At 36.7% G+C, this 12,192-nt stretch overlaps 2 protein-coding genes across 3 annotated transcripts in view; one reads left to right on the forward strand and one right to left on the reverse strand.

Moving 5' to 3' along the window:
• FBXL13 (F-box and leucine rich repeat protein 13) overlaps positions 1-12,192 on the reverse strand; it is a 201,586-nt gene that overhangs the window by 105,172 nt on the left and 84,222 nt on the right. The gene's annotated exons all lie outside the window — the stretch shown is intronic.
• LRRC17 (leucine rich repeat containing 17) overlaps positions 1-12,192 on the forward strand; it is a 32,905-nt gene that overhangs the window by 19,098 nt on the left and 1,615 nt on the right. For both annotated transcript variants that reach the window (XM_047752712.1, XM_047752711.1), the window contains exon 3: positions 7,097-7,252. In XM_047752712.1, the coding sequence (XP_047608668.1) occupies positions 7,097-7,252 (156 nt within the window). The remainder of the gene's footprint in view (positions 1-7,096; positions 7,253-12,192) is intronic.

Raw genomic sequence — 12,192 nt, forward strand, 5'->3', positions numbered from 1 at the left:
GTGAATGACACAGCACTTGATGCTATAGTAGAGCAATTACAGCATCATCACATGGGAAATGTTGCCATGGGGTCCTGAGTTTGAAAGTGCTCCTTAATTGAGAACCTACTCTGCCCCAGGTGTTCTGCACATATGCTGCCCACGGCTGCCAGTCAGTTAGCAGTATGCCCACCTACAGTTCAGGAAAATGAGCCTAAGGGAGGTTCAGTCACGTGACTGAGGTCTCACAGGTTATCAGCAAAGCTAAGTCTTGGTCCACCTGAGCCTGCTGCCCTCCAGAATTAACATCATGTTCAAACAGGCAACTGCTTCAACAATGGGAGCATTAAAGAATTCAAGAAAAGGGGAGTTCCTTTTGTGGCTCAGCGGTTAACCAACCTGACTAGGATCCATGAGGATACAGGTTTGGTCCCTGACCTCACTTGATGGGTTGGAGATCTGGCATTGCCATGAGCTGTGGTGTAGGTGGCTGAAGTGGTTCGGATCCCATGTTTGTATAGCTAGAACACATTTTAATTTAAGAAAGGATAACATGTTAAGAAATAGCTTTCTTGGAGTTTCCGTTGTGGCGCAGAGGTTAATGAATCCGACTAGGAACTATGAAGTTTCGGGTTCAATACCTGGCCTTGCTCAGTGGGCTAAGGATCCGGCGTTGCCGTGAGCTGTAGTGTAGGTTGCAGATGCGGCTCGGATCCCACGTTGCTGTGGCTCTGGTGTAGGCCAGCAGCTACAGCTCCGATTAGACCCCTAGCCTGGGAACCTCCATATGCCGCGGGAGCGGCCCAAGAAAGGGCAAAAAGACAAAAAAAAAGAAAAAAAAAGAAATAGCTTTCTTTTTTACTACTTTTCTACTCTTGGGTCTTTCTCCAATGAGCCTACTCTTTGACTTTTTCCAATGATATTTTTGTCTTTTTTTTTCTCTTGGCAAAAATCAACTTATAAAAATACTAATGTATTTTTTATTGCTTTCCTTCCTCAAGTTATTGTTGTCTAAACACAGCCTTCCAGATATGCTCCCTAAATTCATTCCCCTTGCTGTAGAAATACACATACTATCTACTGGAACACATTATAATAAAGTTTCATAACATACACAGTAGACATAGGGTCATACACTAAACGGCAATTCAAGTTCTGCCACATGGTAATAACAACGTATATCAGATCCTATACTTTTTAGATTATCAATATAAAAGGTAGTTTATCTTTTAATATCATCAATATAAATCACTCTCACTATGGCTGATATACATCTATTGAGTGGATTTATCATTTATTTTTCATTTTTTGGTATGTTGTTGATTCCTGTAAATTTAAAAGCAAAGGTGTTGTCTATTAAAATCCCTCTGGTACTGCTTGGCCACAGGGCCATATTCTTTAGAGTGATGATAACAATTGAGTTGCTTTTGCTTTTACAAAGGAGTAATTTAAGCAGCCTTTAGAAATAAAAATACAGAGGAGTTAAAAGTCAGGGCTAGAATTCAAGTATGACAATCTGAATTTAGTCCATTATTGTTTTCCTCATCCCATTCTATAAATAGAGACTAAATGTCAACTAAGAGTAAATGTTCAGCTGTGTGCATCTCTAGCTCCCTGCCAGAGGGTAGTAACACTTTGGATTGTGCCCTACATGTTGAACATGCGGGAACTAAAGAAACCTGAAACATGCCATCAAGCTTGGAACTAGCAATGATATTAGTAAGAGTTGCCATCTAAATGCTCTGTGTACCTAAGACTTAGCAGTTCCATGCATTGTCATTTACTCCTCCCAACCTGAAAAGAAAGTCTATTATTTTTCTCATTTTATGAAGGATGAAACTGAGAAGTAGAGAAGTTCATCTTTCAAGGTCATATAGGCAATCCCTAAGCAGTTCCCAAGCCACTGGCCAGCATGCAATGTCCTCTCTTCCTTCGAGATTCTGGGTATGCCTATTAACCAAGAAGAACGTATGAAAGCCTTCTGGGTGCTTCCTCTCAGTGTTAAGCTCTTCGCTCAGGCTCTGTGCAGGACACCATGTACATGATCAACACAGGGCACCCGAATATAGATTTCCCCTAATTCAGGAGTTGTGCCTTTCCCAGCTGACGGAGGGTGAGTCACATGGAGTGCATAAGGTACTTAATACATGCCAATCTGACCGTGATTTGACCACATAGACCTCAAGGCTCACTATTTTTGCCTTAAACATCTGAGAGCAAGAAAAAGAAATAATAGCTTTATTCACTGGGAGACAGGCATTTTGGCAACAAAACTTAGTCTTTAAAAGGAATAAATATGAGATTAGTTGAAAAGCATGTTTATGCCATATTGAGGTGGATGGATTTGTCAAAAATACATGGAAGGAAGAGTTTTATTTTTTTTTTCTTGTGATTCTGATTTTAATAGAAATAACTGGTGACATCTTTATTTGGAGTCTCCATGCAAACTCTATTTTTTTCCTTCCTATTGATTTAGTATGTAATATCTTTGAGTTACAATTATCTTTCATATTCAGTTATGGCTTAATTTAATTTCTATCCCCTTCAGCTCATATTCTAAGAAATCTATACTTTAAAATGACTTCTGCAGATCGCTAAACTCATCCTTACTGTGCTAATTTTTAAATCAATGTCAGCAAATAATCTTATTTTCATGTTCTTAAGAGGGATAAAGAATCGCAAGGTTATATAAGTGATAGAGATTTTGATGTTGGTTTTCCAGAGCAACTATTTTCCCAGTTCTTCCAAGCCTGATCAAGGAATCAGGTAGCAGCCTCAGAGCCAACACCTACCCAGCTCACCAGGAAGAGATCTTAAGACATCTTAAATCTACCCTTTCCACCAGTGAAGTTTGATACCCCAGAATCCTTGGAAGAGTTTTAAAACTGTATTTTATCTTCATGTTTACCAGAATAATTTACCATTTATAAGGATTCATTTTACTTCTAGATTGGGGCTGGGGAGAATTATGCCGATAAATTGCTCCCAGCTGCCTCTGGAGTTAATTTCACCGTTAGAACAATAATTTAGATTTTTTTTTTTTTGCAATACACAGGGCAGTTTATGTCTCTTTACCTACCACTACAAAGCCTTCAGATAATTCTGACATTGCTGACAATCAAGATAGCCTACTAAGTGGGAAATTACATGGGAAAAAATTCCCAATTTCCTCCTCAAAATAATCAGCAAGATTTGGTTGGGGGAGCAGCAAGCCTTGTCAAGGGTTATAATCAAGAAAATATGGTATTTGTTGAGGATTTAACAAAAATTTCAGATAGCAGCAAATATCCATGTGGTGCCTGGTCTATAAATGGGGGCATTGACAAAATTTGATTTCTGGTGAGGGGAAATTTGCATTTATGTTATCTTTATCAAAGACAAACATACTTCATATCAATATTTGCAATTCTCATTCAAGTTTAAAAACTAAAAAATTGTTTTTACTCATCAATATAACAGAGACTAGCAGAGACTTTTGTTTGTATTTCCTGGTACTACTTGTGAGTCCTATTTTTACCCAAGGCTACTGGTAACAATGCCACAATTGGTTCTGCAACTCATGTTCCTCTTCCAGCATCCACAAGTCTGCCATATTGCTTAAGCTAGGTTTCAGGGTGTTCCTATTAACATTTTTTTCCTACCCATTTATTTGTGGTTAACCCACTTCAGCTTGACCTACAGTGGTTGCTTGGGAGGTCTCTATCATTCAACCTCATATCCAGCCCAGTAGATGTGGGTTCAGTAAGCAAGACCTGATAAAGAGGTTGCTTTCCAGAACCAAGGGGATATTAACTCTGGTGGCAAGGAAGACCTACAGCCTTTAATCGCTTTATAGGGCCTTGGTGGGGACTTGGGTTTGAGATGGCAAACAGCTAGAGGATTCTGCCACCTGGAGGATGGGAAGCCATCTGGTAAAATGACAGGATCTGACTTAGGTTTTAACATGATCACATGGGATTAGGACAATATTGGGATAATCCAGACAAAAGATGATGGTGGCTTAGACCAATATGGGAGCAATGGAGGAAGAGAGGAGAGGTGGGATCCTGGTTATTTTGAAATAAACCTATACTCCTCTTTTAAAAACCTGCTAAGAAGATGCCACAGCCATTCTCAAAAATTATTCCAAATGCTAAATGTCAAGAAATGATTTCTTCTGCCTGTCCTCAAGTGTCTATGGTTTTCAGTTTTTCCTGGGATCTCTATTGCCTTGATTACATGTAGTGCCCAAGAGAGAATATAGCTCTCCAGTCAAGGTCTTGCTAATCTTAAATGGAGGGTTTCCTCACTGTTGTAACATTTTAATAAGTCCAAGTCTTCAAATTTTACACCTTTCAATATGTTGGAAGACACAACTCTAGGTCAAAGCAAGCCCTGTTTTATCAGAGGGTGGAAATAAAATTGATCCAAATTTTCAAAGCAGTTATATTACAAGAGGGCTTAATAATCCTGAATTAGAAAACTTAACTACCATTATTTAGTTATCTATTGCTGTCTAATAAATTACCCCAGAACTTAGTGACTTAAAAATAACACATTTTATTATCTCAGTTTCTGTGGATCAGGAAACCAGACATGATTTAACTGAGTCCTCTGCTTCAGGATCTCTCTAGAGAATATAATAAGGTATTGACCAAGACTCAGGGCTATGGTCTGATCTGAAGGCTCAGCTGGAAAAAGAGCCTCTTGCAAGCTCATGTGGCTGTTGGCAGGATTCACTTCCTCAAGGACAGTTAGAGTGAGTTCTTTGTTGAGTTTTGGCTAGAGGCTGCCCTTAGCACTTGCCACGTGAACCTCTCCTACATGGCAATCTGCTTCAAAGGCAGCAAGAGAGTCTGCCAACCAGCCAGAAGTCACAATTTCTTATAACCTAATTATGGAAGTGACATCTTATTTGCTGCATTTTGTTATTAGAAACAAGTCAGTAGGTTCAGCCCCTGCTTAAGGGAAAGAGTTTACACAAGGCATGAATGTTAGTAGAGGGGATTGTTGAGTACTGTTTTAGAAGCTGGCTCCCACATACCACTTATTTATTTATGATGTAGTAGGCCCTGTTCTAAATCTCCCTCATGAAGCTTCCATAGCAAGGAGAGAGCAAAAATGAAAAAAAAAATTATTAAAATGTACACTATGCCTGATGTTGTTACCTACCATTAAGAAAAAGCAGGGAATGCTATTATAATTTTCATTGCCTACTTGAAAGCAGGGAGATGTCATTTAAAATACAGAGCCACGGAGTTCTTCTGTGGTTCAGCAGATTAAGGACCCAGTGCTGCCTCTGAGGATGTATATTCAATCCCTGACCTCACTCAGTGGGTTAAAGACCTGGCATTGCCACAAGTTGTGCCATAGGTCATGGATGCAGCTCCAATCTCGTGTTGCAATAGTTGTGGTGTAGGCCACAGCTACAGCTCCAATTCAACCCCTGAACCAGGAATTTCCATTTGGCACAGGTAGAGCCATAAAAACAATAAAATACAGAACCAGAAAGGTCTGTTGACCAGCCCAATACATCAACTCCTACCTGCTAATCTTGAGGATAATAGGCAGGTGGAACAACATAAATGACGCAGAAAAGTACCATAAATAGGCAGCAGAGCATAGCGGTTAGAAACACAGATTTGGGGGCGAGTATGTCTGTGTTAATCCTCAGTTTTCTTCCTCTGTAAAATTAACCCTTAGCTCATAGGGTTCTTGTCACTTAATACTTGGTCAAGAACCTAAAAAAAGTTCTTGTGCATAGATATTACAAAGGTCCCATCAAGAAGAAAAAGCAAATTTAACAGTAATAAGGATACCAAAGAAGGAACTACTAATATTATCCCATTAACCATGGATTCTGAGCTTTAAAAGAGAGGGGAAAGTAAGACTGAGTATAAAATTAAACATACAATGAGTTAAGAAATCATATACATAGCAGAGGTTTTCAAAAAAATATTTGGAATAAATTATCAGTAATTCAATTATTCTATACCAAAAGGATACTACCTTTCATAAACTTATTTTACTGTACCTAGTTCAAAGAATTTCTATTTATTCAGAAAGTCTTGGGGTTATACTGTTCCTCAGATGTCTGTTATTTGTCATTTCTAGGGTTTTTTTTTTTTTTTTGTCAGAACAGGTGTTTCTTTTCACAGGCTTCACTTGCCCTACATAAAATTGAATAAAACCTCTTCAGAACATTTTGCTAGGTTAAGAGAAAGAGCAAGTATTATGCTAAAATATAAAATAAACACACTTCATAATTTTGTTAAAACATGATTTAAAAACAAATATAAATAGAGATAAATTAGGTGGACATTGATTTCCTCTTAACCCATGACTCCCTTCCAGAGATAGCAGTATTGTTATTATTATTGTTCCTGAAGAGTACAGTTGCTCCAGTACCTCGGGAAGAATCAGTGGGTGGTGGCGTATAAACTAAATCACAAGGGTTCTGGGAATAAGTGGATTATGAGGAAGGAGGGGGAGCAAATCGGGACTATTTCTTGAATTTTAACATCCAAGAAAAGGAGAAATAAGAAAGCAGTTTGAGGGTCATCAAGGGTCAAGGGCTTTTTGTTGTTTTTTAATGTGGAAAGACCCACGCTCATCTGTTGACAGAAGGAGCCTGAGGAGAGGGATAAAATGAAGATGCACCGAAGAGGCAATAAGTAATGATGAAAGCTCTTCGAAGAGTGAGAAGGGAATGGGAGGAGATGCAAGTAAAATGGCTGGATTCGTAGGTTTCCTTTTGTTTCAGCGTCCTGGTTTTAGAAGTTTCCCAGGTGACTCTAATGGATGGTGAGGATGGAGCCCCACCACCCCGCCTGATGACAAGCCAGCTGAGCTGTACCTCCTGCTGTCGGCCTCTTGATTTCTTGCCACCTCTAGGAAGTTTATCAGAACAGCTCAGAAGGAGTGATAGCTGCTCCTCTAAGTGTGATGCACTTGGGTTGCTGGGCTTTGGTGGAATTTGGCAAATTAAAAGGTTTGTTCATAATCGTCTTCTTCAGCGTGGGATATTCCTTTCCCCTTCAAGAGCTGACTCTTCAGACACACAGAGAAAAAGGTGGTACAACAAATGGGGACGAGAGGAGAGTCAGGTAACCAAAATAGTACTATTTTTTTTTTCCAGAGCTGAAGAAAGTTCCAAACAATATCCCTCCAGATATTGTTAAACTTGACTTGTCACACAATAAAATCAGCCAACTTCGTCCCAAGGAATTTGAAGATGTTCATGAGCTAAAGAAATTAAACCTCAGCAGCAATGGCATTCAATTCATAGATCCTGGTAAGTTCCAGAGTTGCTCTTTAAGCAGGCGACTCCTGTTCTCTGTTTTTTGTCCTATGGCAACATTTATAGTACAAATACAATTTGGTTTTATAAAAACTAATAAAGTTTGAATTTAAATTAAACATGATGCTTAAATTAGAACTTGATTGGCACCTAGAGAAATAGTTGTCAAATTGTTGCTTTATGAAGTATGTAACAGTATATACTACTAAGCAACAGTTATTTAAATAAATAAATGTTAAGTGTTTTGTAGAATATATTTTAAAAATAAGAGTATATGGCTAGTGGTCAATAATATGCTAAACATGTCATGACTTTTAAAGGAGAATTCAGATTTGGCATTTTTCTATTCTAGTCAGGAAGTCCCAACTTGTTTAAACAATTTGTTTAAAGTAAATTTAAAACAATCGTCCAAGCAGATTAAATTAAGATCAAGTGTGCTCATAAATTAAGAAAAAAAAATGTGCACAAACCAGAGCTAGATGGATTTTATTTAATCCTAGATCAATTCTTTTCTACCCTTCAAATCTTTTCTCTGTTTGCTAAGCAAAGGCTCTGACAAAAATGACTTCATGAAGTAAACGTACTCACCGAATTTAAAAAGAACTAAGAATCACTGCAATGTTGACCATATTTGTAACATACGTAATATTTGTGCCTTCACAGTGCTACTTCAATTTGAAAAGTGCTGTCTTTAAAAATGTGAGTTAATACTATTAATAATGCAGTATTAATGTCGTAAACACTGAGTACAGTTGTCTCTTCTTACTGGTAACTGAATACCATTGAGAACATTAGGATTTCAACTTTGTAGAAGTGAAAAACTGAGAATGAATATTCTAGAGCTACAAAGGTGTATTTTAGTATTAATAACATTTTTTAAATATTAAGAAATCATAAATTTAGAATTTTTTCAGGGATTCCCATTGTGGCTCAGCAGGTTAATAACCCAACATAGTGTCTGTGAGGATGTGAGTTTGATCCCTGGCCTAACTCAGTGGGTTACGGATCTGCTGTTGCCACAAGCTACAGCACAGGTAGCAGATGTGGCTCGGATCTGGCATTGCTGCGGCTGTGGCCTAGTAGGCTGACACTATGTAAAGAAAACTAGAGAAAAATTAGAAAAGAAAATGCAGAGAGATAAATAATAGTCCAGAATATTTCGTTTTATTTTACTTCTAGTGATATAGTCTCAGCAGTTAAGAAATTCTCATGATGATAAGCCTCTTTTATCCTTAGGCTCTTCTGAAGGCTTTTTAACCTTATTTATCCAATGTGCTTTCCATGCTGAATTCTGTTATCTGCAGTTGTATTCTTTTGAAAAAATTTCTGAAAGTTTATTTTTTGCTATAGTTGATTTACAATGTTGTGCCAATCTCTGGTGTACAGCAAAGTGACTCAGTCATGTATAGATAAAGATATACATTCTTTTTTTTATATTTTTTCCATCATGGTCTATCCCAGGAGATTGGGATTCTAAATGTAATTGTTTTCATCTACTAACCCCAAACTCCAAGTCCACCCCACTCCCTTTCCCCTCCTTCTTGGCAAACACAAGTCTGTTCTCTATGTCTGTGAGTTTGTTTCTGTTTTGTAGATAGGTTAATATCTACAAAATATGCAGTATTTTAGATTCTACATATAAGTGATATTATATGGTATTTATCTTTCTCTGACTTACTTCACTTAGCATGATAAGTGAATGTTGCTGTGAATGGCATTCTTTCATTCTTTCTTATGGCTAGGTAATATTCGATTGTATCTATGTACCACATCTTCTTTATCCAAGCCCCTGTTGATAGACATTTAGGTTGTTTCCATGTCTTGGCTATAGTAAATAGTGCTGCTGTGAAGATAGTGTTGCATGTATCTTTTTGAATTATAGATTTGTCTGGATATATGCCCAGGAGTGGAATTTTTGGATCATATGGTAGTTCTATGGTAGTTCTATTTTTAGTTTTCTGAAGAACCTCCATACTGTTTTCCATAGTTGTTTTACCAATTTACATTCCCACCAGTATAGGAAGGTTCCCTTTTCTCCACACCCTCTCCAGCATTTATTATTTATAATCGTATTAATGATGGCCATTCTGACTGGTGTGAGGTAGTACTTCATTATAGTTTTGATTTGCATTTCTCTAATAATTAGCAATATTGAGCATCTTTTCTTCTTTTTTTGGAGGGGGGTCTTTTTAGGGCCACATCCACAGCACATGGAGGTTCCCAGGCTAGGGGTCCACTTGGAGCTGCAGCTTTTGGCCTATGCCACAGCAATGTGGGATCTGAGCCCCATCTGTGACCTACACCACAGCTCACAGCAATGCTGGATCCTTAACCCACTGAGCAAGGCCAAGGATAGAACCCCCATCCTCATGGATACTGGTTAGGTTCATTAACCACTGAGCCACAACAGGAACACCAATGTTGAGCATCTTTTCATGGGCCTACCAACCATTAGTATTTCTCCTTTGGAGAAATGTCTGTTTAAGTCTTCTGCCCATTTTTCAATTGAGTTGTTTGGTTTTCTTGTTGTTGAGTTGTATGAGTTGTTAAATATATTTTGAAGATTAAGCCCTTATTGGTTGCATTGTTTGTAACAATTTTCTCCCATTCTGTAAGTTGTCTTTTTGTTTTTGTTTTTTTAATGGTTTCCTTTCCCATGCAAAAGCTTATAAGTTTTATTAGGTCCCATTTGTTTATTTTTGGTTTTATTTCTATTGCCTTAGGAGACTGACCTAAGAAAATATTGGTAAAAATTAAGTCAGAGGATGTTTTGCCTGTAGTCTCTTCTAGGACTTTTATGGCGTCATGTCTTACATTTAAGTCTTTAAGCCATTTTGAGTTGATTTTTGTGCATGATGTGAGGGTGTGTTCTAATATCATTGATTTACATACAGCTGTCTAGTTTTCCAAGCACCACTTGTTGAAGAGACTATCTTTGTCCCAATTTATATTCTTGCCTCCTTTGTTGAAGATTAATTGACCATAGGTGTCTGGGTTTATTTCTGAGATCTCAATTCTGTTTCATTGATCCATATGTCTGTTTTGGTACCAATACCACACTGTTTTGATTACTGTAGCTTTGTAGTATTGTCTGAAGCCTGGGAGAATTATGCTTCCTCCTTAGTTTTTTTCCCCCCCTCAGGATTGCTTTGGCAGTTCTGGGTCTTTTATGTTTACACATAAATTTTTGGATTATTTGTTCTAGTTCTGTGGAAAATATGGATAATTTAAATTTATAGGTTGCTTTGGGTAGTATAGCCATTTTAACAATATTAATTCTTCCAATCCAAGAGTGTGGGATATCTTTCCATTTCTTTGAATCTTTTAAAATTTCCTTTTTTAATGTTTTATAGTTCTCAGTGAGTAAGTCTTTCACCTCCTTAGCTTTACTCCTAGGTTTTTTATTTATTTATTTATTTTGGTGTGAAAAAAATTTTAATTGAAGTATAGTTGATTTACAATATTGTGCTAGTTTCAGGTATACAGCAAAGTGATTCAGTTACACACACATATATATATTTCAGATTCTTTTCCATTATAGGTTATTACAAGAATCAAATATAGTTCCCTGTGCCATTCAGTAAATCCTTGTTGTTTATCTATTATATATGTGTACTCCTAATTTATCCCTCTCTTCACTTTCCATTTTTGTTTTCTCTGTGAGTCTGTTTATGTTTTAAAAAACATAAATTCATTTGCTTTTTTTTAATATGCTGCATGGAAGTGATATCATATTTGTCTTTGACTTATGTCATTCATTGTGATCATCTCTGGGTCCATCCATGTTGCTCTAAATGGCAATATTTCATTATTTTTATGGGTAATATCCATTGTGTGTATACACACACATGCACAATGTGTATATATGTGTGTGTGTATATATATATATATATGTATATATATATACCATATATATATATTCCAATTTATATATGATACATAGATATCTCCAATCTATATATATTATTTGTTTTAAATGAGTGTCTTCAGAGCTATCCTGACAAGGGTTGACTTCTTATTCCTCCCCAACCATCTGCTTCCTGCTCCCTCCTCACACCTGTCATTCCTTTGCACCAAAATAGAAAGAATCTTCAGGGAAGTATGGGTTTTGTCTGAGAATAAAGGATATGAAAATGGTTAATGGCACTGGTTTGAAAACATATTTTTCAAATTCAAAATAAGGGCACTGTATGCTCTAACAAGAATATTTTAAAAGAGCAGTGGCAAAATGTTTGAAATAGAAACATATATTTGAAATCAGGATTGACCTATAAATTCTAGAGTATCTGGTCAGCTTACATCAACTGAAATAGGGATAATTTAGACTGACATTTCTTTATACTAGAAGAAAAAAAGCTTTTTGGTATTATTTGTGTTTATAAGTTTGATGTTTGTTTTAATTATCCACCCTGCAGCAGAATTAAATACGTATGGATTCTAAGCTGATAGCTCCCATAGCTTCCCAAAGTACTACCAGATGTTTTCAAAATGTTGATGAAATTTTATGATTTTGGACAATATAAGAATTATTCTCCCTAAACTGGGAAATGGCTTCTTCCAGGCATTTCCAGAGTTTACTTATATCCTGGTGAGCTATCAAATCACCACCAACCACATTTCTCATTTTTTATGCACTTATGTCTTACATTTGAAATATTTTCCTAATTCATGCCTTTTTTGTGGCATTGTTCTAGTAAGTACAAAAAATATACGTAAGCACAAAATAATTTCTTTTAGAAAGCTAACTTAAAACTGATTTTTCAAATAAAAAAATGTATTCTAGTCAATTTAATCAAGGGGAAATCTTTGAGTAAAAATATATTTCAGGATTTTCCATTTAGACACATATACTGTTAGGGAAATATAATTAAAACTGAAATATTCACCCAATACAGAAAGCCTCTCTGCAAAAGAAGTAGAGAAAGAAGACTCTT

This window comes from Phacochoerus africanus, chromosome 11, assembly GCF_016906955.1.
Source record: "Phacochoerus africanus isolate WHEZ1 chromosome 11, ROS_Pafr_v1, whole genome shotgun sequence".
In the NCBI taxonomy this organism is placed as follows: domain Eukaryota; kingdom Metazoa; phylum Chordata; class Mammalia; order Artiodactyla; family Suidae; genus Phacochoerus; species Phacochoerus africanus.